Below are 26,152 nucleotides of genomic sequence, written 5' to 3' on the forward strand. Positions count from 1 at the left end.
AAATGCCAGTTTTTATTAGTGACTTTGGCAAAAGCTCGGGGGGTTATTTTGAAAATTTTCAGCTCCCACCGAAAAAGACGCCAAAAACGCCAACCGTTTTCTGCAACTAAAGAGCAGCAGACACTGCCTCTCCGCCCACTGCCTCAACTGGTTTGCCGTCGTTCGCTTCCCACCACCACCACCTATATATGTTGGATGCCTTCCCCTTCTACATTACATTCGCCGCCGGCTAAGCTACCCAGCTTTGGCTGAGCCAGCGGAGACAAACACAAAAACGTCTGGATTCATTCCGAAGAATCAAGGTATTTTACACCGTTTAGCTATCACATGCAACAAATTTCTTTCCATTTTCCTAGTGCGATTCTTCCTAACTGACTTCAACTATTTGATTCTTCAAACCACCAGGTGGTGGGGACGGTGTTTGATTAAATGTAACCAAATTTCTTCCCTTTGCTCTACTGCAATTGTCTGCCAATTTCCTTCGACTCGGTTACTTTGTTGCTCAAAGCTCATACCATCTGATAGTAGGGAAGGTGTTTTCTTGAATGGTCAAGGGAACATCTGACTTGCTTTTGTACTTAAAAAAGCACCAGCTGGTGGTAGGCAAGGTGTTCGATTGAATGTCTTAAGTGAATTTCTGCCCTTGCTTTTGAATCTTCTACCTCGTTTAGTGCTCTCATATGATTGGGATTTAAGGCGCGCCCGCTCAGTTAGTTTGGTTAATTTATTAGTGCAGTAACCACCACTAAAAGTTGTTGGAAATATGACTTCCAACAAGACCATGTCACAATAAACCAGTGCTTTGGCACAAAGAAACTTACAAAATGTATGTCCGTAGGTGTGGATGGACAAATCATAATGGAAGAAAAATTAGCTTTTACTGCCATGTGATGAATGCTTGTCAATTACTTTCACTTTATTTGCAATCTATGCCGGCAACAATCATGGAATGGAAAACAATTCCTTTTGCTGAGTCGAACTGATACAGACTAATACCATTAGAAAGTAAATAAACTAGACTGAAGAATACAACCCAACATATAAAATTTTATGGTGCTCGAGATGGAGAACCCTCTTTTTGTTGATAGGGTACAACCGTGCAAGCTAATGGGGATAGAGATTCTGTCTAGGGGACTGACCCCTCAGTTCACCTTGTATGATCTTATTAGTTTTGGCAAAGTTGTCCATGTTTTTCTGGTTAGAGAAATTTTTGCTCCCTTCGGTAATGTGTTGGTATCAGATTTGACGTGCTCTTGCAAAGGGGGTTGAGTTCGAGTATTCTAACCAGATTGGGAATCCTTGGATCAACTTGGCTTCCTTCTTTCCCTTAAAATGGGTGTGGCTGCAAGATTTATCACATGTTGCTTGACTTTTCTAATGGTTTGAGTTTATTCTCTTGTCCTGCCAAAGCCAAATGGAGAAGTTGGGAATAATTTTGCTTCTTTTTCTCAGTTGAGATGGTGTTGGATACTGAAAGTTAATGCTGTAATTCATAGCGATACGGCTGGAACGTAGACATCGTAGCTAACAAGGGGATTCCTCAGTCACTCGGCCAACCCTTAGTAATAAATCGTGCCCAAAGTATTTCACAATTGAAACAAATTTGATGTATGAAGTTGCTGTCTTAGTTTATGAAAAACAGGGATACAAAGTCCATTTTCGACTCAGATTGGTATTTGCTGAGATGGTGCTTATGTATCTCACCAGGAAATGATAAGGTAATCTAGGCACAAATGACAAATCCTGGAAATGTTGGAAAAAGCGCAAATGATATGTGTACGAGTATTTATACAAAAGTCATGGCCGAGTTTTGATCGAAGTGATCAAACGAAGATAAGCCCAAATATCCCTGCGAGAATCATGGAAAAGAAGTTTGGGATTGCTTTACAAACGTGTTGCTGAATCTCGATACAGAGGTCAAATGATATGTAAGTAGCTCGAGCAATATAATGTGGATTCCATTTTCTTTCATAAACAAGTTTGTTTAATTCTACTTATACATTTGATTTACCTCTTCCATTTACAGGAAAGGCAACTTGATGCACTTGATTGATGAACACATAATGGGCAACGACAATATTGAGCTACCAAGAAAGTTAAAATCAAGATCATTGATTTGAACGCACAAAAAAGCATGTTTTCCGTACAGAGTTCTGTAATTTAATATTCCTACATTTCATACACTCGCTTTATTGTTTGAGGCAATAGATGTTTGTGGATGTTTAATTTTTCGATTACTTCCAGTGAGATTTGTTGGTCGTGTCAAAGCACGTGCATCGCATGTGCCTAGGACTAGTGATAACTAACTATGCGATACCCAGGTGGGGCGAATTTGAAAATACTGATAGCCTCACTACAAGCATGTGCCCAAACCAATAACCTCACCAGAGGCAAAGAAATCCACACCTTCATGCTCAGAAACGGCTTCCTCCTAACCTCCCCTCTACCCACAACCAGCCTCATCAACATGTACTCCAAGTGCAATTCCATGACCCATGCCTTGACCCTCTTCGACACATCGTCCACCCATCACCGTAACGTGTTCGCTTACAACGCCATCGTAGCCGGTTTCATTGCCAACGGCATGCCCAGATCCGCGCTGGAGTTTTACCGAGGAATGCAGTTTTCGGGTGTTACGCCGGACAAGTTCACGTTTCCCTGTGTGATCAAGGCCTGTTCAGATGTTAATGAGTGTTTAGAGGGTAGGAAGGTTCATGGGTTGGTGTTTAAATTTGGGTTGGAGTGGGATGTGTTTGTTGGAAGTGCCTTGGTTCATTTGTATTTGAGATTTGGATTCGCGGAAGAAGCATATCAAGTGTTCGACGAATTGCCTGTGAGAGATGTTGTGCTGTGGAACGCAATGATTAATGGGTTTGCGCAGACTGGGCAGTTTGGTTTGGCACTGGAGGTTTATAAGGAGATGGGAGAAGAAGGGGTCACACCAAATAAATTTACAGTGACAGGAATTTTATCAGCTATTTCCATGATGGGAGACCTTAACAATGGCAGGGCAATCCATGGGTTTGTGGTCAAAATGGGTTATGATTCCGGTGTTGCGGTTATGAATGCGTTGGTTGATATGTACGGGAAATGCAAGTGCCTCAGGGATGCGTTGAAGATTTTTGAGATGATTCCTGAGAAGGATATATTTTCGTGGAATTCGATATTATGTGTTCACGAACAGTGCGGTGATCATCGTGGAACTTTGGGGCTCTTAGATAGCATGTTACGTGCTGGGGTTAAACCTGATCTGGTGACAGTCACTACCATCTTACCAGCTTGCGCTCATTTGGCAGCCTTGATGCATGGTAGGGAGATTCATAGTTACATGATCATTAATGGGTTGGAAAAGGATGATGATGGAAGTTTCGATGACGTTTATGTTAAAAATGCTGTTATGGATATGTACGCAAAATGCGGGAGCATGAGGGAGGCTCATTTAGTATTCAATAAGATGAGCTACAAAGATGTGGCATCCTGGAACATCATGATCATGGGGTATGGCATGCATGGATTTGGTAGTAGGGCGCTAGACATGTTCTCCAACATGTGTGAGGCTGAGTTGAAGCCTGACGAGGTCACCTTTGTGGGAGTTTTATCAGCGTGCAGCCACGTAGGTCTTGTGAGCCAAGGACAAAAGTTTCTTGCTCAAATGGATTCACTATATGGAGTTGTTCCAACCATTGAACATTACACATGCGTGATCGACATGCTTGGTAGGGCTGGGCAGCTTGAGGAGGCTTATGAACTCGTGTCAACTATGCCAATAGAGGCCAGCTCAGTGGTATGGAGGGCTTTCCTAGCAGCTTGTCGACTCCATGGAAATGCAGCTTTGGCTGAGGTTCCTGCACAGCAGGTACTTGAGCTTGAACCAGAGCACTGTGGAAATCATGTGTTGATGTCTAACGTTTATGGTGCAGTTGGTCGATATGAGGAGGTATCCGAAGTGAGACTTACGATGAGGCAACAAAATGTGAGAAAGGAACCAGGTTGTAGTTGGATTGAGCTTGGTGATGGTGTGCACAGTTTTGTTACCAGTGACCGGAGACATCCCGAGGACTACCTGATTTATGCTGGATTGAATTCATTAAATGCTCACTTGTATGAGGGTGGATCTATGCCTAGTGTCTACCAGGACATTTTGTAAACCGTGCTGGTCTTATTCCCCGCCAAAATAGAAAGGTAACTTAATATCTATATGAACATGTTAAAGTGAGATCCACCTGTTATGGCTTGCATCCCAACTGAAAGTTTTATGTTGTTCTTATTTCTTTTTTTGCTAAGGACTAAGGTGGTGTTCTTATTTCTTATCCTTGTACCATGGCACATGGAATCATGCATGTACTTTCTACTGCAAGTGTCCATGCTTATATCTATTCTTCCCCCAATTGAAACTTCATTTAATTTAGTCAGTATTTTGCAGAGAAGTCAGTATTTTGAGCTAACCTCTGTCAACACACGGTTTGCATTTGTACAGAATCTTAATTATTCGAACCATGTAGATTAGTAGTTCGTGTAGAATGTTCACTAAATTTTATTGAGAATTAGTGTTTATGATGGGAAAAGATTTGAAAAGGGACCAGGCCCATGAACTGTTGAAAAATGACAAATGGTCAGTAGCAAAATACGATGCGGAAATTTTAGTGTCATGCTCTAGGTATCAATAAGACAATCACTCTCCCAAGTGTTCTAGTCAAGAAATAAAATGTGCTACTTCATGTGTGTCTACTTGTCAATTCTTCAGCCTCCTAAATTCTAAAAGGTGGTAGATGTTGTAGAAACCGGTAATTTATTCTCAAGTACAATTGGAGTGTGGATGGTGCATTTCGGGAGCATCATGCAAATTGATCTTTGTACCTGCAAGTCAGTTCATCTGTCTGAATCACATTTTGGATTGTCCCTCATGAATTTCTGGGTGAGCTGGTAACGGTTTTGGTTCCAAGTACAGAAGGTTTTTTTTTGGTGATTGCGAGTATTTTTCCCTAATTGTAAGCATTATTGTTTTGGCCAAATGAATGGTATTGAGGGGTTGGATAAATGACTTCTGGCATAATATCATTGTAGTCTTAAGTTTCTTTTCCTTTAATACTTGCATTTCATTTACTACTTTTTGCAGATGTCAGAGCTGCTGAATTGGAAATCCTCAATCCAAGGAAAAGTCACTTCCGGCTATCTCAATGCTATATTTGATTTGAGTGGATCCTGGTTGATTGAAGCTGCGGATTCCAAAAATCTTGCATTTGATGGTTACTTCATCTCAGCATCTCCACTAGTACTCCAAGACACAGTGAAGAAGTCTGTTCCATCTCACTGGAATCCAGCTTCATTATCTTAGTAGTTCTTTTCTTTTTTCCCATTAGAAAGGTCTTATTTTAGTATACTAATGTTCCTTTTTGTTACGTCTATCAGTAGGAGTATTTGCCATGAGGATGCCTTTCCATTCATTTATGAACTACCTAAGAATGTCCCAATACAACAAAACCTAACAATTGCAGTGCAACCCCCCCAAGGTGGAGTACAACTGAAGAGCAAACCGCGTAACTGGTAGAAGTAGATGACAGCCAACTTCTGACGTGACAATGCAGTGATGACTGATAATGAGGGCACAACTTAGGACGTGAGAAGCTTGCGAGGAATGGATTAAGGCACAACACTACAACTGATAACTAGATGAAGGAGTTGGCTGGACATAGAGAAGACAACGTTGCTTGGAAGCGTCAGCAACAATGCTCCTGGGACAAAAAAATGCTTCTGAAAAGATTTTGTAGACAAGTCACGGTTTGACCTATTGAATTCGTGTTCATCTTGTGGGCCAATTCTTAGCCACATTCTGTATATTGATTTAGCGGCAGCAATAAAAAATCATATGGTGTGATCTAGGAAGCTTTCATGTTGTATTTCTCGTATGTATTGATCGTGGACTCATGCCCGATGCAAGCATGCCTCCTATATGGAATGCACGTGCTACTTGGTGGAAGTCCTGAACAAGAAAATTGGTGTCTGTCTTTTTTGATTTCAATGTTTGAATAAATTCTATGGCCAAACTGTTAGCTTGTGCGCTCAAATTTAGGATTAAGGAAGCAAATCCTAGGACCGGTTTCCTTGATTGACCTGTTTCTATAGGAATTGACCCTCTCTGTTTCTCAGACCACATGAGCCCATTTCTATTTTGGTATTATTTGGTTTTGTTTGGCAGGTTTATCCAGCTTATGGAACACATATAATTGTGGGAATGGCTGTTGGGTCCAACATTTACTCTGTGTAAAACAAAATCCATCCTCACCAATTCCTCTTGCTGCGCCGAGGGGATATTTGGAGGATCTTGGAGATGGTTTATTTTCAGATGGAATGAGTGAGCCTCCTTTATTTAGAGAAGACTAAAGTAACAGAAGGTATATCTCACATATTTTTCAGTTTTTACGACACTCACTGTTTGACTGTGTGCTAAGTACGGAAACAGTGAACCCGTGAACCACTTTGAACCGGGCCTCACCCTTATGTGGTCTAAAAGAGGAGGGGACGGGTTCTCTTACAGCCACTCGAAGCTGATTTTTACCTCTCCTTACCGGGTTTCCAAGAAGTGGCTATCTCAGTCATGCTGTCAATTTTAGTCTTGTCATTTTACGGTTATTGTCGTCTGTATGCACTTTTTTTTTTTGTGGTCATGTTGTGCAATCACCTAGGTTTTCTTTCACATGGGTAAAAGAGTTTTTAACTGAAAAAGATTATGGACGTGAATGAGTAAAATGGTTAAATGCTAATGGAAAAGACAGAAAATGGCTGTCATACTTGGATGGTATGATGTAAGGCAATAAAGGACTCCCCCTCCAAATGGTTCCTTCCATTGGAATAGGAATTGCAGATGACATTTTCATTGGAAACCTATGAGTTTTTGCTTGACTGTTAATTTGCCAAAGTTTGTTTCCATATGACTCTGAGGTCATTTAGCTCTTTCTGAGGATTCAGTTTCTGGAGCAGTATTATTTTCTGTTCTCTTTAGCGTTCATGTCCTTTCTTAGAGACCAAAATAAAAAATGAAAAAGATGAAAGTGCTGGGTTATTTCTTTGATTTAATGTTTCTCTTGTCAGATAAGACTGCTCTAGAGGAACTGCAGTAGTTCTTGGAGTTCCAAGTTCCTAGGCGATGGGCACCTAGCCTGCAGAGGGGGAATGAGGCATACTGTTCTCATTTTTGGATTAATAGCTTCCTCCAACAGACAAAGGAAACAAGGAAACCCTAAAATAGAAAAGAAAAAAAAGGGAAAAGAAAAGAAGATGAGGTGCCTGTTACCAGCATAGCATGTGTACTTACTGCTCTTTGGCCAAGGAGGCCTTGCAAAGGAATATGTAGGCCTGCTTCATATCCCACCTAGTCAAAAAGGTAGTTCAAGTCAAGTTCCACACATCCTGTGAGTAGCGCTTTTATTTGTCCAGGAGCACCATGTCACTGTATTCAGTAGGAGCGTACTTAGGAATTACATATTCTGCACCAGAGAATAGACTGTAGCCTGCAGAAAACTATGAGATTTGACATTTTATTCGAGGCAAAACAGCTAAAAAGAGAGGAGTTCCAAGTTCAATTAGGTTGCCTGAAAATTCACACAGGACTGTCTAGAGAAACCGAAGCTTAAAGAAATACTGAGACGATCCGTGAGTTTTTCAGACAATCACAGCACAAATTATTATTAGGTAATATATCCGATGATAGTCAAATGTGACACAATATACAACATGACAGCTTCAGATATCTGTATCCGTATCATGTTCCATTATTTCATGTTTTCTTCCATCATTTTCTACAACATCTGTTGACAGGAGAGACGCTTCATGAAAATTAAACTCCCATGTACATAACGTTTCTATCTGTTGCGGGAGAGGGATGCACAACTCAAAATGGAAGAGGGCAGTTTCTATTAGGGTTGTGGGCGCGTCTGGACAATATAGATGTCTTTGCCAACCACACATCCCTCAACATCTTGAGGGCACCCAAACTTGCGCTCAAGAAAGAAACCAACAGCACAAAGACGCTGACCAAGCTGCCGCCGGAATGTTGGGTCAACTGTTAAGGGTTTCTTGCTATAGTCGACGGTCAAATGCATAACTTCCCCGTCAGCAGGACCCCCACCATGTACCACTAACTCCTCACTGAAATTTGCAAATGCCAAGGTGCGCACCGTCCCATCAAACTTCCCAGAAGATAGGCGCCAGGGAGTGCCCCTGGTTCCTGAAGCTAGGGTTTCTCCCAGTCCAGAAGCAATCTCCGATTCCACATAATTATGATCGCTGTCTGTTGGACTAAGTGTGTGAAGCACAAAAGATAGCTCAGGCGAAAGCATTTCTTGCACCAACACAGCCATCGTAGCCACCTTCTGAGGTACACCAGCAGCTCTACGGCTCAAAACTGCTCTGCGAGTGTAAAGTGAAGCCCACACTCGGCAAACAGCGTTTCTGAAAACGATTGAATTTGAAAGGCTGACATTAGGAATCGACTCATATAGACCGGCAGCAGACATACCAGCCAAATCCTCAACGTTTGCACTTGAACGAACAATTAAACGTGGATTGCCTGGAAATATTTTCCCAAGGCTTTCGATGAGCTCCTCCGGAAGCTGTAGGGAAGAGATCAGTTCCTGGAGTTGAACACAGACATTGTCAAGTTCTCCACCTTCCATTTGGGCTGTTTCCATCTTTTGCACTAGAGACGTAAAGGATTCCATGGACTTGCTTCGTTCTAATGCCAATTCCATGGAGCCAAAGGGTATAACTGATCCTACAGGGACTTTGAATGATGCTGGTACTCCTTGGTCACTGCAAACTGCCAGTTGGGAAACAACATACATAAAAGTAAGAGGTTGGAACCATAGATGCAACAGAATAAGTATAGCTTGGTGAATTGTGTGACAAGCTAAAATAAAAATCAACTTGGCACAATTTACTCCCTTGGTCACGGCAAACTGCTACTGGGAGAACCACATCCAGAAGAAGTGAGACAATTCGGTGTTAGATGCAGCAAAGCATATTTTCTTTGGCTTTTGGTAAGCTAAATTACTAGAGTAGGTTGTATGTTTGGGGTATTTAATCACGTCAACTGGTTTGGTGAGGTTTCAGTTGTCATATGTCAAAATAAAATTTTGTCCTGCCCTTGTGGAATGTCGCCAATGATCGGACATGTATATGTACTCGTGGTAAAGAAAACCAAAGTGGTGAAGTATTGGTGGTTGTTTCTAAGTCAAACTCATATCTTGTTGATGTACGCCAAAGCGCACACCATATGGAGGAAGAGACAAGATTTAAGGATGTAACAAGTTTGGGAAAAAAATACTTGTGAGCAAGGGCTTTGGGTTTGGTATCTTTTTGTCTCATTGTAAGTCCACATAAATTCTATGCGATCTTTTTCCTTGTGTTTCATTTATTTTGTGGCATGCTTCTGTGTGGTGGGTTGAAATCCCAACATCTGTGTTTTTTTCCTCACTTTGTTTTGGTTCCTATAAATCCCTTTCTTAAAAAAACCCAAAGAATCCCAGTCCTCATAGAGTTTTGTCAAATAAGTAGGGAACCACTGCAACCACCTTTATCAGAATCCGCAGCCAAAGATGCTAATTGACCACAAGCAGCAGCTTTTGAACCAGAATTTTGCACATCTGCATCAGTAAGCAGTATAATCCCTCCAGCAGGTGGTCCCTGGATCAATTAATCAAATTCAAATTCTCAGAAGGTCGCTAAAAGCCAGACGAGTCCCAATCCAGCAAGGAAGAATCAATATGTCAAGAATAAGTACCTGACTTGAGTAATTGGCTTTGACAGAAGACAAAGTTGAATTATCTTCTGCTGAAGTTGTGGTCTTGGTCGAACCATTACTTGAAAGGTTCTTCACAGGAGAATCCATATTGCCATTATCCGAAAATGATGGGATTATATTAACTCCAGTTGAGGAAGCTTCTAATCTGAAACAAAGAATAATAAGTAACTGAAACAGATCATAGAAAAGCAGTAAAAAAAAAAAATGAAGGGAACACCATGGATCAGATGAGATGACATTTTCAAGTCACTAATGCTAATGGAACTTTGTAGACTAGACGCTTACCTCATAAAAACATACTGATCCTAAATGGGGCAAGAGTCAAGACCGAAAGATTACCTCCCATATTTCCCATTGAGTTTCTCTACATCGACAATCTTATCATCATCTTCACATGTCACAAATACAACCTTCTCCTGCAAAGTAGGATTATTGCCCACAGTTTATTGATCTCGTGATCACATCAAAACAGGATATGTCAAAATAGGATAACTAATAGCTCATAGGACTAACTTGTCGAGCTCTGACACCAAGATGAGATAAGTGGGGCAGCTCCTGCAGAAGTATAACTCCAGCTATATTACAACCAGCAGCTGTTACCTGCAAGACGCAAAAAATTGGGGAACTAAATCTCTTTCTGATGCAAGAATTAATCTCCTTCTGACGCATCTATGCAAATAAATCGTAACTATATGATAACTATGCACAGAAAGAGTTATAGGTAATATGAACAACCTCCTCATCTCCATTAGCTTTTCTGACCACAAGAATAATGGGTCCTGTTACAGAAGAAGGCAATGACCCAGGGACAATGCTCTCCACCTGAAGTCGAAATAAATCAGTAACAGATAAATCCATTCAGTCAAATAATATGAAAGTATGAATAGGGAAAGTGATGGTAGAAATAAATCAGACAGTTAGACTATTAGAGCATAGTAGCTTAAGACCATTTTCACCAGACCTAGTGAAGCAAAAAGAATTTCCAAGTATCCGGACCCATTCAGTACTGGTGATACTGTGTAAAGCTAGCCAGAAGTTGGGCAGGTTATATAAACGTTTTTTTTTTTTTCAGAGAACACACTAAGATGAAATGCAACGCCTCGACTATGGACAGACTCACTAACACCAGTAAATTGCAGGCAACTGATTTAAGCAGTATAATAGAAATATTCACTACAATTACCAGAAAAGGAGGAGCTCATACCATATAAATCAACAATGGAAGAACCTATATTCCTGGTGAGGGGGGTAATAAGAATATAGCTCTGCTGAGTTAAAATGCGATTAATTACTTCTTCCATCTTTATTGGCAATGAAACATTTTTTATGCTCCATGTGCACAAGCCTATGAGCATAATGGCTGTGGTCCTAATCTCAATTATTGGAAGAAACCAGCTTTCATTCCATCTTTATTTTCCACTGTTACTGTAATTTTTGCTGCATAGTCATAAGGACACCAGCAGTATATTCCTAAGTACCAAAAAATAAAAGAGGACACCAGCATCGTTACAGCGAGTCAGCGACCATTTCAAATAAACAAAACCCGTGCAACACTTGACACATGGATAACTGTATGAGATTACGTGGATAACTGTACGAGATTGGGTCAGACATGAGTGGTTGGACTCAACGATCAAACATATATACTGCAAGATTACGAGAATATAAGATTTTGACAATCCCACCCCCAAAAGTCATACCTGGGTCCTAACTTCAGCTTCTCATTAAAGCTTCACTTCAACATTAACTTGTGGGAAACCAGGAGAAATATAATAGATTTTGCCATTGGTAATAGTTCTCAGGACTTTTTCTCTCGATGAAGTGAAAAAAAACAAAAACAGCGAAACGAACAAGCCAGTCTTTCACCTTGAGTTGATCAAAATATGCGGAATTTCTTACTGCTTAAGATGTGGATGGAGAAAAGTGTAGGAAACTACAACTTCCCAATAAAGCAAAGCCAACTCAAATCCAAAGATCTCTAAGTATTAACTGCAAACTTGATGGATTTGTATGTGTCATCTATGGTTTTGGTGAGAGTACCTGTACTAGGGTTCCAGAAGCAACTCCGGGAACAAGAATATCCCAGCCTTCAGAACCAATTGATGTTCTGACAGCTTTTAAAAGAAGAGTACAAAGTTTAGAGACCTGAAAAATGACACTGAGGATGACAATTACCAGTCCAAAGTCAGATGACAGTAACAGTCAGTAATCATCAATTCAATGTAAGTAATGGTCAACGAAACCAGAATCAGAAGTTACATTCTATCATTAATTGTCGAATTACTATATACAAACAGGATATCCCAAGAGTCAAACCTACCCGGCGCGAATCTCAGCTTCAGTATATGTCCTCACACTGTTTTCAGGAACTCCAAAAGCTTTTCCTAACATCTGCAATGCCCAGGAAGAGTGCTATGTGAAAAGAGGAAAAAAAACACAATATTGTCAAAAATGAAGCACAGATACTCTACATAAATAAGCCCCAAGAAACGTATATCAATCGAACCATTATGTTAACTTTCTGCTCAAATATTGGATTGGAGTGATTCAAGATGGGTTGGACAGATAAATGAAAGGGCTAATTTCCATTTCTGATGTAAACTAGGTCAAAATGGGCCCGCAAGCTAACCTGAAAGTGCTGGAATAATTCTACAAGATTTTCTCTATTATTTTGGGAATTCTAGCCTCTTTGGGATTGATTAGAAGTCTCCTATCCCTATAAATGCAGAACCCTATTCATTATTAGAGGATGATTCACCGTAAGGAGGCAAGAAGACTTGACAGCAAATAAAACTTGAGCTTCATGGCGTTCATCGCCCAAGACTCGAGGATTCCATCCTCGATGGCCGGCTAAACTCCCTTCTAGGGTGTGAAAGAAGCTTGCACTTTGAGTAATATTATTTCTGTTTTGGTTCAGGTTTTTATAATTCGAATCATGATTGTATGACCTTTAAGGAATTGTTTATAACTCTTCCCATCAGATCTTGTGTATGATTTCCTAGGAGCGTGCCGATTAGACGATTTGAGACAATTCGTGCTGGGCAGAGATAGTCCATGCCAATTGGTGATTCATAAATAATCATTACGAGATATCGATAGGGCTTGCAATCCTCCGGTATCCGGGTTGATTCAAAGAGTTGACCTATAATGGAAACAGATTTAAGTTACGAGAGGAAGAGTGGATCCGAAACCCTAGACTTTTCTCCCATCAACTCTCTTTAGTTTTACCCGTTTTAAGTTAAAATTCTATAATTTTAGGAAAGCAATCAATCAATCTATTTCTGAATTTGTTTAAAAAATAATTGCAATTTCTGTAGCTCAGCCTTTTAATCCCTGTGAACGATACTCGGAATACTTGCCACTATTCATTTGAGTAGTCGTAATTACTTTGTTTTAAATTATATTTTTGGTACAGTAAAATAGCGATCAAGAAGACCAGCTAATATTTAGGCTTGCTAGGCACGCCTAGCAATTTTTAGAATATTGAATAAAACATGCGGATGAGTCAAGTTTTCCACTACTTTCAATCCATTGGGCAAAAAAACTACAAATTCACATCACTGCCACCACTGCCATTTATGGAGCACATTAACTAATGCCAAAATCAAGACTCTTTATTATTGGAGTAACAATGAGAACTCTCTAGGAATTTCATGCCTCATCCCCAAAGAGTAGGGGCGGGGCCATTGTGTTCACCAAACCCTAACCATACAAATTGTGTCAATAGCTTTGTGAACATTTGTTATGCTTGTTCCACATCTATTATCTAAGCCACCTTGACTTGGTAAATAGAATTTTATAGCTACTCCACCTATTACCAATTGGTTTTAGGATTCATGCCCCAAAAAATCTAGCATGGTATCAGACTGTAGCATAGGCACTTCGTCAGAGGTAAGGTATAGTGTCGGGACACTTACGGACATTGACACTCTCCGGACATTCTTCGGACATGTGTCCAACACTTAAATTCAATGTGTCCTATTTTTTTCTCAACTTTTATTGTTTGCACACTTCGGGGACACTTTAAGTGAAGAGGTAGCCCAAGACAAAGCTCAATGGAAAAACATGATTCATGTAGCAAGCCCCAATTGGGACACAAGGCTCGATTTGGTTTGGTTTGGTTTTTTTGTTTGCACACTCCGGGGACACTCTAAAAATGGATACGGACACTCTCAAGACACTTCCTAATCAAGTCGGAGGTGTTAAACGAGATAGTAAACTCTAATTCAAACTTAGGGAATTCTCATTTCAAGTGACGAATAATGATTATTGATTATAAAGACACAGAAATGATATAAAGCTAAGTGTTGAAATACTTTTGCTGATGATTGTAATGATAAATATGGTTTATAAGGTATATTTTGTGATACATATTAGAATTAGAGCCTTATTTTTTCAAATTGGATTCATTTAGTAGTAAACATAGTTTTCAAAAAATGTCCCAAACGTGTTGTGTGCTCCAATTTTTTGAAGTTTACGTGTAAGTGTCTGTCTTGTGTTCGTGTCTGTGCAACATAGGTATCAGAGCTAAAACTTGGGTGGCCTCGTGGGTCAAGTCTATTGCCATAGTCTATTTTGTTTGAAATGTCTATCACCTCCGCATCCAACTGGATTGCAAATGCGGTTGACCATTAGACTTGTGTCGCATATGTTATCTAAGCCACCTAAACTTGGTTCCTATAATCGAGAGGCTTACTCCCGCTGTTCCTATTTATTTTAGGTGGATGCCCACAAAAATCCAAAATAGATGATCAATAGTGGAACTTTGTATAATAGTGCAAGTGTGCAACCCACATGGAAGACTTTGAAGAATGTCAAGTGGTCAGAATGACAAGTTCTAAGTACTTAATTAATACAAAAGTCAAACAAGAAATATCATTATTAGAACCAACTTTTTTTTTTCTTGATGAGTATTAGTAATGATGCCAACACAAAAGCAAAAGAGAAAGAAAACAACAACAACAAATTAGGAAATGTAAAAGAAATTTTACCTCGACTTTATGAGGGTAAGAATGACAAGTTGTAAGTAGATAATTAATAAAGGCTAAACAGAATATTTACTGCCAACACCAAAGCAAAAGAGAAAGAAAATAACAAAAAAAAAAAAGGGAATAAAACTGAGTTTTACCTCAACTTTAGGAGGGTATATCTGCAGAAGTGCTTCAGAGTACTCTTCAGTTAGCCTCCTAGATCTATCAAGAGTAGCTTTGAGCCTTAATGCCCAAATAGTCTTCCCATCTTCATTGCCTACGAAGATGCTTAAGAAGCATTACTACATTGGATCAAACCAGCTAGTCAACATATACACTAAAGACAATATGATACCTTCCTTTCCCAAGAGACCTTTCTCTTGCCATGCTAGAAGTTCGTTTCCAATAGCAATACACTCTCCTGGTTTCCAACCTGATAATCCAACCTGATGAATGCCGGCAATGAGAACACCGAGTGGATAATTCCAAGAGCTTGCATTTTTAGATTCTGCATTCTCCACAAGCCAACGAGTCCCTCCCATAGCTTCAATTGCATTCAGAAACCTACGCAGATCAATCAACCAAAAATGCAGGAGTCGAGGAAATGTTTACTTCATAGGTATTAAATACAAATAGAACTAGCAACCAAATAGACAGATTTAACAGAATTAGCTCAACAAAACTGCAGGTCAATTGGGCCGTAATTACTGCATTCAAAGGTTCCCTAACTTAATGGCACGATTCATGTATTTTCTAATATTTCTTATATAGTAAGACAAATAAACGACTAATTCATGAGTTTCAACAGATGGTGATATGTCTCTAGGCATTGCCTCTGCAAAAACCAATTGTCCATAAACTCTCAAACCAATTACAGTTCGTAACCAATGTTCAAATGTATTTTCATCCACAGAATCTCAACCCAAGAAGAGACTATAGCAAGCAAGCTGAAGAATCTAAGTATACCTGCTGAATAGAACGAAACCATAGTCCTCGAGTCCAATCTCAGAAAGACGCCACTAAACGAAAAAATAGTCACATTGATCATTCTCGCAGAACTTTACTTTGAGACAAATTTTAAGTAATTGCAGCAGATAGCTATTACCTTTTGACGCATTGCTATCGCAGCATCAGGAGCATCATTTCGAAGACCACTTTCAAGACCCTTCACAATTGCTTCTCGCAGAGCATTAACAGATTGTATGGTTTTGACCAAGAGATCCATGTTATTGGCTTCCGAAGCATTTGTTGTTCTCTCTAAACTATCCAAATTCTGGGAACAAACATAATAGCTACTGATGACCAACCGATAAAGGAATAGAATTGGTGAGATGGGACATGGAGCAGGAGGGATGCAAGAGAGAGAGAGAGAGAGAGAGAGAGCGAGCTAGCTATGAAGGACCTTAGTTCTTGCAATAACTACTACTTGTAACAGACTACAACTAGATGGTTCGTAACTTTATGCCTCAGTTGATACATTTTCCGGTTTTACATGTTTGAAATCAACACAAACGCATCAATTGAGACCTATAATTCAGCCGGAAGATCAGTTGTACGTATCTTTCCGTCCACAAATTTGGATCTCGTCATATGTCTGTATTGGAATACATAAGATAAGAACCTTTGGTACTATCCCTGTACGGAGTAAAGAAATAGAGAGCAATCTATAGCTTCACACCATAAACTTCAAGTGCTAGGGTTGTGCTAAAGTAGAGGTCAATAGGACACCTTTAACACTGTAAAAATAAAATACAAGTAGTACTGCCAAGGAGCGTAGTTCAAGATTTAGTTCCAGGAAGCTCGACTATTAGGACCGAGACTCACTCAGCCTAAAGAGCAAGCTGATAAAGTGAAACTTAATGTCGTGATGATGATTTCAGTTCCAGAACTACATGTGCCCCCATTTTTCAACTGGTTGTAGAGGAGAGCTTAGTTTGTCTTTAGCTTGCTGAGGATAGTTACCCCATAATACCTTTCAAACTTGCTTAGTTTTTGGCTATCATGAAATTTTGGAGCTGCACTTTTGCAGGATATATCCAGAAGGAGGTTTCGACAATTATAAAGTTGGTCCACTCATAAAGGTTGAATTGTTTAGGCCAAGCTCAATAAGGATGCATCGAAAATGATTAAAGCTACATAGAACTCAAATATAGAATCCAAACTTCTTCAGATTATGTTAAGCTTTGAACTCACTGGAATCGAATTCCTTCAAGCAATGAATATTAATGAGGCTCACCTCCTTGGTGTCCTTTCTAATCAACTGAATTTGATAATTTCACAAAAGCGATGGTCTAGTAACTTGTCTTTGGCTGTGCCTGTTTATGAAATTTTAGAAATCTTCTTTTACATGGAATTACTTAGAATCAATTTGGTTTGGAAACCTTTATCAAGTAGACACATAAGATAAATGTGCCAGATGTAAGGATATGTGAATGGGAAAATCATAGATTAGCTTTAATTAGCAACAAGAACTCTACACATTTTTTTGTGCTCTCATTTAATGGTAGTACTCCATTAGTTTTTCAATGAGACACTATGAGCATCGTACAAAAACTAAGGCTCTGTTTGGAACTTACAGAAAATTGGAGAAAGGAAAGGAAAATAAGAATTTTTCCCTCTTGGTTGTTTGATTCTTGGTTTGGGGAGAGATCCCCTTGTGAAGCAATACTCTTTTTTTCTCAACTGGTATCCATTTTCCTTTTGGAACCAAACAAGAGAAAGTCTTTTTTCTCCCTTATTTCTTCTCATTTTTTTTCCAGAATCAAACAAGGGAAAGAAGCCCACTTTCTTTATAGTTACCCTTTTAATTATTTTCTCTCCTCTTCCTTTTTCCTTCCACAAGTTCCAAACAAAGCCTAATGGATCATGTCTCTCCCTTAAGCAATGACTTGCTGACACACTCGCAATCTTATTAAACAGCCGTAATTGTACCAAGAACATTACATGTATAATGGCCAAAGATCAAGCTAGTATAAATCTACCTACCTACCAAGTTTTTTTGAATGGTACTTACCTACCAGTTTGAGCACAAAAACATACAAATGGACAACGGTCAAACCTTGAAAAGTGTGCATTTTAATATATATAAATCAAATAGCTGCACAACCTAAACTTTCTACAACTAAACTCACATAATAATCACATGCCAATTGTCAAACAAGTGTAATGAAACGTGAGAATATACCTTCTTGCACTTGAAAAACAATGAAAGGGCTGATAAACTCTGTTCGTCCAAAGATCCTTTTATTGACTCGAGTTGTTCTGCAAGGCTGTAACAGGAGGAAACCATTCCTAAATGTCAAGTACACCAAATGTGTTGTAGTTGAGTAAATGTTCGAAACAAAATCAGGCAAATGTCTATTTAAATAGATATACGAAACACTCTAAAAGCAGACCCGACCCATAAAGCCATGGCCAAGTCTTCACAATACTTTCTCTAAATGCTTAAAGCTGAAAACGGCAAACAATTAGCCAACATCAAGAAAGTTTGTTTTCAAACTTCAGCACCGAATCTATTTATGATCCCAAGTTTCCAGACAAAATTGCACAACTGTTTCAGTCGAGGCTACCACTCATAGTACGGTCTCTAACATACAAAACAATCCTCAAAAGAACATCAATGGGTTGTAGCATTTCCTTTGAGCGTTGGGCATCCAACAAAGGTACTTTATACAATTGAAGAGTCCACATATCATCCAAAGCGGCTTCAGGGCATACATGTGTATATATACTTCCAGGTACTTCAGTTGCCTGAACTAAGAAACCTCCCAGGTCCCACATCATGGAAGTAAAAATCATGAGACTTGAACAACATAATGAAAGGCTCAAGTCGCTTCCCTGCATGTCCCAATCCGACATCCCTATAGAATTAAGATGGGCAAATTTTCGTAGTCATCCCTGTAGTTTTACGGTTGTCTCACTTTCTTCCCTCTAGTTTCAAAGTGCTCTAATTTCGTCCCTGTAGTTTGTTTTACGTTCCAAATTGGTAAAATCATTAACACCGTTAACGAAACTAACGGAAAAAAAAAAATAAGTGTTCCAATTTTCAATCCGTTTGAACCGGTGCAAATATCTTATTTTTCTGATCATTTTATCTTAAATGGTCATAATGGATTTTTGACTCTAAGGCCTTTCAATGAGCACCCTAAGAGAGTCCTAAAACTAAATAAGGAGTCTACGGGTGCTTGTTGAAAGGCCTTAGAGCCAAAAATTCATTACGACCATTTAGGATAAAATGATCAAAAAAATAAGATCTTCGTACCGGTTCAAACGGATTGAAAATTGGAACACTTATTTTTTTTTTCCGTTAGTTTCGTTAACGGTGTTAACGATTTTACCAATTTGGAACGTAAAACAAACTACAGGGACGAAATTAGAGCACTTTGAAACTAGAGGGACGAAAGTGAGACAACCGTAAAACTACAGGGATGACTACGAAAATTTGCCCAATTAAGATTGAGGTGATTTTGGCATGGTGCATTTGTCTCTGTGTAAGGTGTGGAATATGGTAGGTAATTTGGCCCGATGTGGCACTTTGGATGGTTGAAGATCACCGGAGTTAGAGGAGAGAGATAAGGCAAGAGATTTGGGGGGTGTAACGTATCATTTCAATGCCAAGGGAGGAGTGATTTGCCTGGGTTGGCAAGGCTTGCTGCCTTGTGCTGAAGTCTCATTGTATAGAGCTGGTCGAACTAGGAAGACAGTTCACCATGGATAGGTGGCACCTTCTTCTTGGTTCATCAACCTGGAATCTCCTCTGACCTTAGTTATGACAATATCAAGTGAAATCAATAGATATGCACTTCGATATCAGAGGACATTGTGGATTTTCCTTTTACCGCTGAAATATAAATGAACATCACCGAACAATATTTAAGTGACGTGGGAAATCCTCGTGCAACAGTTTTATAATCTCGCAATATCTGCATGCTTCTGGTGCCTTGACAGGCGTGCTTCCCTCACTAGCGTGCTTTGGCAGAACCTCTGTCATCTAAGGAAAGTCAAAGTGGATTCAGACCAAGTGAGCGCATAGGTTGTCTTGGATCGAAATAATGATTTTTCAAACTACAGATTAACTGGTACAGACCTGACTTAGCAGATCCCTCCTAGGAGTGGCAGTGTGTGAGACCCATAGGGCGAGATCCTAGAGACTAATCCTGAAGTAGATACGAATTCTTGAGGTGAGAATGAGATCCACGTAGAGACAAGGATGTCGAGTCAATACAACAAGGTGGACTCATGTAGCTACGAAAAGCACACAACTTTAAACGCTAGTGATAGTGCCAAAAGGCACTCATCCTCATTTCTCTTCCATTAAAGAGCATATGGGCGCACGGCTGGATAAATAACGTTGGAATACAAATTATATGTGGTGCGGCAATTAATCATGTCCAGGGTTTGACAATTTGTAGCAAAATTTTATAATCCCTGCTCTAGAGTCAGATCGCCTAGCAAGGTAGGCAACTTTGGTGACATGGCTCAAATCACCTAACCCGTCCTACATCACACAGGAACATACTAATGTTGTGGTCAAGCAAATCATGCTCATTTCAATTTGATGTCACTTGCCACAAAAGTGCAAAATTTGGATTGAACTCAAGGGCAAATGGACTATGAATGTACTAACAAAAAGAGCATAAAGTGTGCAAGTTAAGCTTGTTGAGCTAAATTTTTCACACGAAAATTGGGGAAATGGCTGTTATAGTTGCCAAGAGATCATATCTATATCAACTTCATCTTTATTTAATGCAATAAAAATCCAACCTCAAACATTTATGATCGCCTGTGGCTCACCTTGCTGCATTGAAGAAATCTTTGAGCTCATGATGGAATATTTTAAATTGCTCAACAAATGCTTCGCTATATTCTCCAGGGTTCTTGGTTATTCTTGCAAGCATGAGTTCTGTAGCAACCAAATCTTCAGGGCCAGCATTCCTGTGAAGCTTGTTCTGTATAGTATGCTTGATTTCTTGCTGAAATTTAGCACGCAATCAGTACATAAAGAGACATTGTTTACAACTAATGAATGCCCAACCGTATTTGTGTATGGGTTTAACACTGTAACTGGGTGTACTAAACGCACAAACTACTGGGTGAGCATTAATAATTCATCCACCAGAAGCTCCACAAAATGTAACCTTAAGATCATGAGGGATGTCTCCCCTGTGCGCAATATCCCTAATTCTTGTCAGAGGAACAGATGCAGTAAATTCTGCCTTGAAGGATGGCAAACATGGATGAATCTTGCGGATGACAACTATTTCCTGCACAATATTAAAAAAAAAAAACACTTCAAAAAAAGAAAATAACCCAATGTTTTTATTCACCTTCGAACATGGAGAATTTCCAGGAAATATTAGAAACCAGAAACATAACTAACGAAAAGGCTTAGCAGTCATAATCAAGACATTTTCCTTGCCCAGTTTAGAAATTAGTTATCCATTTTTTAACGGACAGCGCAAGGTGTTGAAATATATAGTAATTGGATCCATTAACTTCCCCCCACCCCTCCCCCCCACAAAAAAAAAAATAGTATGTTTCTTGAATTATAACTAATTTTTTAAGCATGTAGCAGTAGAGTATTCTCATGTTTTACTTGTATTGCTCCATAATCCATACAATTCCTTTTGGTTCAATATAACGGAATTAATAGATTTAATCAGGTAACCAAAATGACATATTTTCATCAAACTAAGTAATGATCATCTTGAACGTCAATTGTTAAGTACGTGAGGTGCACCGACACATGAAATCGAATGGAGAGGATGCGGATCGGGGCAGGGACATGTAAAACCAACCCGTTCCCTGAAATTTTTTCCAAATCCTTCCCCGAATCTGATCCGATCCCCGAAAAAATCTCTGAATCCCCGATACCAACACAAGGGTGGTATGATCAGGTAGAACTGCCATCCCTAAGCTCAAGATAACATAAAGAACAACAATCAACAGAAAACTAACATTGTATATAAGCTCAATCTGGACTTGTAACCCATTTTAATGAATAGAATATCTCATCGATTCTAGAAACGTAACCTATAAAAGTTCTCTCCAATTAATTTTTCCATTTTTCTTTTTTGATTGTTGAGTACTCGCTTTACTCGGTCAACTTGAAGAACACAAAATGTTCTTAAAAAAGCCTAACAATAGGCTAGGTACCTGCCTATTTTTCAAACATTGGGGATCCAGGTGCGTGATTCTGAAACCACATGAGAGGCCACTGCAATCTACATTCTTCAGCATAAAACAAAACTGTGTTTTTCCTAGTATGAAGTTTAGTTAGACAGAAATGGATAAACTACTCCATCATCTGGGACAACTATATGGATGTTCTAGGCTTCTTCTGCATCGCTTCTTGTAACTAATTTTCACCATGTTAAAACGAAAAACTAAAGCAGGTTTACCAGAAAACGTCGAATAACTGGTTAACAAAATCAGTTATCGGTGAGTCCATGTGGCAAAATAGGATGCAGCCAACCCAACAAAGTGTGTAAATATCCAAATTGCAACCAATGCTATCCAAATTGCAACCAATGTGATGAAAACTGAACCCCACCACCCAGGGCAACTGCCGTCAACCGTATTAGTTCTGATTCCAATCGGGTGAACCCGGGAATACCGTCAACTTCTAAAAATCTGGTGTCAGTTGATAAAACCGCCTTATACTGCGGCACTACAAATCAGTTACATCAGGAATCATTAAAACGGGAGGCAGTTCACTATAACTGGCTAATTCAACAAACGATATAGAGCAAACATAGTTGCATCCCACTACCTTTTGATAACTTTCTGATGGTCTTCTGGAGTGTGTGAGGTAAAAGCAAACAAAAACGTAGTGAAACGTTTACTTTGATTTTCTAATTGCTGTCAAATGTCAGAGGAACGTGTAATGAATAAACTGTCATCTTTTAGATTAAACTGTTGTCTTTTAGAAACAAATATCAAACTGAAGAAATCTTCATGATATGATGAAAAAATAACTCATGACAAGTACGAGAATTTCAATTAATGAAAACAACAGAGGAAACAACTGCAAGCTCCATCAAAAGGAGGTAAGTTAAAGCATCTAATAATAGAAGAAAAATAAAGGTTGATACCTGATAACAACCAAGTGTTAGAACAAGAGGCAACATAAAATCCATAGCATAAAACTTCATGAGTATCAAACATTGGATAATATTGCTACACTACCTCAGGTGAAGTGTCTTTCCGACAAGAAATTCTTTCTAATTCACGGAAAATGAGCCTTGAAATCTCAGCATGCCTGTTTGGCCTGTGATGACCTCCACCTTCGAAGCATGGAATTTGCCCTGTATTTATCCACTGTAGAAAAACAATCAGTACAAAAATTAAAGAGAATCTCGAGCGGGCATGGAAAACAAATCAAAGAAACAAAAGTGAAATACAAAAGTTTTACCTTCAGGTAGATAGCAGAACATATAAGAGCATCCAAACGCTCCTGACTCTCCAAACTTCCAACTACTAGATCCCGAACAACTTCAAGCTTCAGCGATAAGGGAAATGCAAAGAGGACAAGATGTTAGTGAAACTGTGAAAGCAGGATCTCAAATAAACTAGATATACTGATCATCTTTGTTACTTGACGGTCAAAAGAACAAAAAAATATCCACAAGCAGTAGATTCTAAGAGCACCATAACAATTGTGGAAAGAGATTGCTATTTATTACAGACTAACATCATTAGGATATCTCGAGCAACACAAAAACTTATCTTTCATCCTGTAATCACTATGAACAGTCAACCAACCATGGTATCCTTTCCTCCAATCATAAAACTATGCTGGCTTCAAAATATAATTAAAATAAGACAAGCATACCATGAAATGCAACAATGAATTGCATGCAAATGCAACAAAAGTGAAATGTCTTACCAGAAAGAAATCTCTAAACAAACTCCCCACCTCCACACCCCCTCTTAAGATAACAAATCCAAGCAACTATGGAATATATACTTTATTCATGTGCTGCAATTGTATAGTAAAGGTGAACTCCAAATCATTCAGTGTGAAAGTCTACAGCAGTTCTAGAATGAAAGAAGAACTGCATAGCATGTTGTTAGAGGCTCTAGAACAGTACTCTTACTAGCAAACCATGGTGTGTATGCTTCCATGCACAAGACCCTAGCACGTTACTACACACTACATGAAACAAGAAAATAAAAATGTAAGCTAAAGAAGAAAGTGCATCAAGCAAAAAAAATAGTTGCACCACAGTGTTAAACAAAGGAGAAAAAGGTGAAAAGAATGGCTTATGAAAGATGATTATATAGCTCAAACTTTTCAAATTCATAATAAGAAGTCTTCTATGTTTTTCCTGACCAACAATATAAATTTCTCTATATTTTGCAAAGAATCTTGAATAATATTTCTTTTCATTTTTCGAAAAATTGTATAAATCCAACTTTGAGAGACCTTTATTGTACAAAAGCCTTGTGCTTTTTGTTCTCTTAAATCATTTCTACAAGGAATGAACTGCTACTAATTTCCTCTTTGGAAAGACACTACGTCTGACTTGTTCATCATGGGGACATTGCCATTAAGGCAAGCTTAATTTGCATGTGAAGCGTCCAAAACACTTACCATAAAATAAACTAGATATATTCAAACGCATATACCTCTTACATGATTGATGATCCACAAAACAATTGTTCCTCTGGTACTTTTAATTCACAAAAAAAAAAAAAATGGCAGAGGGGAGGAATCAACAAATAAGGAAGTCACAACCACCCTTTTACAAATGAGATTTTGGAGAAGAAGAACCACAAGGCTTCTAACAATTGAAGGTATCACAAAAAAGGATACTAAAAATACATACCAAAACTTGATACTCCCTCTGCCCCCTTTTTAGAGTCAAAAAATATTCCATTTTGGGCCATCCCTTAACAAGTGTCCATTTTGTAATGTTAGTGGGTAAAAATTGGTACATTTTTCATTACGCCCCTAAAAGAAGATTCCATTTTCAAAAGTTAGTGAGTAAAAGTGTAATGATAATGTCTCCATAAAGGGTATTTAGGGAAAGTGTAGGTAAACGTTGATGTAGTAAGTGTAATGATGATGTCTCCTTAATAAGTTGGAGTTACGAAGCTGGACACTTACAAAGGGACGGAGGGAGTATCTTGGTGGATTTCATCTTCCAATCATCAATCTCATAGTAGGTTTGTGTGAACAAATGGCTCTTGACAGAGCTCAATAGAGGAAAAGGATTCATGTAGCCGACCCCAAGTGATTGGGACTTAAGGCTCGGTTTCGTTTGGTTTGGTTTTCAACTATGTTCAGAGCAGCGGCGTTTTGAGCAGCGATAGAAGTGGAACAAATTGGGCTAGGGTTGCTGAGGGGTTTTAGTGGGTGTGGATCGGCCCAATGCAAATAGGTTTGGCCCAATAGGTTGCAGTTGGATTATTAGATTTGTTTAGGGGTAGTTGGGGTTTGGTTCAAACATTAGGAGCAATCTTGTTGGCGTCTTGCTATCAGGATTTTCATTAATAATGAGAGGTGAAATAGTAGGTTAAGATCTCGCGAGAAGAAGTTGCTCAATTCATTTCTTTTCCTACTATATTATGCTGATTTCATTTTGTATCTTTCGGGATGAATGGAATTAATTTTGCCTATCAAAAAAAACTAAGTTCAACTATGTTGTCGAAGACTTGTGTATGTCACCTTTCTTGAATTATAGTCATCGGATGCCTTACGCGTAAAATACGTTTTAACCAGCATCTTATAATTCAAAACAAATCTTTTACATGTTTTATCTTTTTCGCATCTTAGTAAAATTTTGTTGTGTCTAGATAAAGATTTGATGTCTAGAATAACATAAATAGTACGATTTAGCGGGAATGCACATGGAACTAATTGGCGAACCTTAATGTCTTAACACCAAATGAAAAGCGCTGTAGTGTCTATGGGAACTTCATCTATGCTATTTTATATATATATATATATATATATATATATATATTTATTTATTTATTTATTTATTTATTTATTTATTTATTTATATATAGTGCATAACCTAAGCTTTTTGACAATTTTTATTAAGCAACATTATATTTTGTCAAAGGCATTCGCAACATTATACATATTTTCGTCCCGTGCTTTAATGCTAGTACAACTTGAATACAGATGATTTGTTTGTTCTTTCTGGAGCTGATCAGGGGTCTCTTACCATTGTCAAAGATGCTTTGGATGAGTTCCACTCTTTCTCTGGCCTCAGTCCTAACCTCCAAAAAAGTGCTGTTTTTTATTCTAGTGTAAGCAATGATCTTAAAGAGGTCTTGGCAGCAATCCTTCCTATTCCTCACAGCTGTCTTCCAGTCAAGTACTTAGGGGTCCCTCTCATCACTTCTAGACTTTCTTACTCTGATTGTATGC

The 26,152-nt window shown here is 38.8% G+C and overlaps 2 protein-coding genes across 8 annotated transcripts in view; one reads left to right on the forward strand and one right to left on the reverse strand.

Annotated features, from left to right (window-relative positions):
- LOC131306677 (pentatricopeptide repeat-containing protein At3g14730) lies at window positions 1-7,920 on the forward strand. Of its 7 annotated transcripts, XM_058333102.1 has the most exons (6): window positions 2-302; window positions 406-599; window positions 1,728-1,928; window positions 2,027-4,182; window positions 5,117-5,295; window positions 5,410-7,920. In XM_058333102.1, exon 4 carries the CDS (start codon window positions 2,309-2,311, stop codon window positions 4,145-4,147), a length of 1,839 nt encoding a protein of 612 aa, XP_058189085.1. In that variant the 5' UTR covers window positions 2-302; window positions 406-599; window positions 1,728-1,928; window positions 2,027-2,308; the 3' UTR covers window positions 4,148-4,182; window positions 5,117-5,295; window positions 5,410-7,920. The 7 variants fall into 7 exon arrangements, with proteins under 7 accessions (XP_058189100.1, XP_058189085.1, XP_058189077.1 ...); XM_058333117.1 differs by lacking the exon at window positions 406-599 and having other exon boundaries at window positions 1-302; window positions 1,708-1,928; window positions 5,124-5,295; XM_058333094.1 differs by lacking the exon at window positions 406-599 and having other exon boundaries at window positions 1,708-1,928; window positions 5,117-5,334.
- Window positions 7,656-26,152, reverse strand: part of LOC131306669 (phosphoglucan, water dikinase, chloroplastic) — a 22,630-nt gene continuing 4,133 nt past the window's right edge. Inside the window, exons 3-19 of the mRNA XM_058333072.1 lie at window positions 23,183-23,269; window positions 22,957-23,088; window positions 20,907-21,032; window positions 20,563-20,741; window positions 17,954-18,038; window positions 15,875-16,042; window positions 15,736-15,788; window positions 15,125-15,333; window positions 14,928-15,046; window positions 12,120-12,190; window positions 11,840-11,957; window positions 10,535-10,621; window positions 10,313-10,399; window positions 10,139-10,215; window positions 9,779-9,944; window positions 9,570-9,681; window positions 7,656-8,815 (exon numbers count right to left, since the gene is read on the reverse strand). Of these exons, the coding sequence (XP_058189055.1) occupies window positions 7,914-8,815; window positions 9,570-9,681; window positions 9,779-9,944; window positions 10,139-10,215; window positions 10,313-10,399; window positions 10,535-10,621; window positions 11,840-11,957; window positions 12,120-12,190; window positions 14,928-15,046; window positions 15,125-15,333; window positions 15,736-15,788; window positions 15,875-16,042; window positions 17,954-18,038; window positions 20,563-20,741; window positions 20,907-21,032; window positions 22,957-23,088; window positions 23,183-23,269 (2,778 nt within the window). The 3' untranslated portion in view covers window positions 7,656-7,913. The remainder of the gene's footprint in view (window positions 8,816-9,569; window positions 9,682-9,778; window positions 9,945-10,138; window positions 10,216-10,312; window positions 10,400-10,534; window positions 10,622-11,839; window positions 11,958-12,119; window positions 12,191-14,927; window positions 15,047-15,124; window positions 15,334-15,735; window positions 15,789-15,874; window positions 16,043-17,953; window positions 18,039-20,562; window positions 20,742-20,906; window positions 21,033-22,956; window positions 23,089-23,182; window positions 23,270-26,152) is intronic.

The sequence above is a fragment of the Rhododendron vialii genome, chromosome 1a, assembly GCF_030253575.1.
Source record: "Rhododendron vialii isolate Sample 1 chromosome 1a, ASM3025357v1".
Classification (NCBI taxonomy): Eukaryota; Viridiplantae; Streptophyta; class Magnoliopsida; order Ericales; family Ericaceae; genus Rhododendron; species Rhododendron vialii.

What these genes read in the sequence shown, in the direction of transcription:
- LOC131306677 (XM_058333117.1), top strand. Translation starts at nt 2,309, where the DNA reads ATGCGATACCCAGGTGGGGCGAATTTGAAAATACTGATAGCCTCACTA.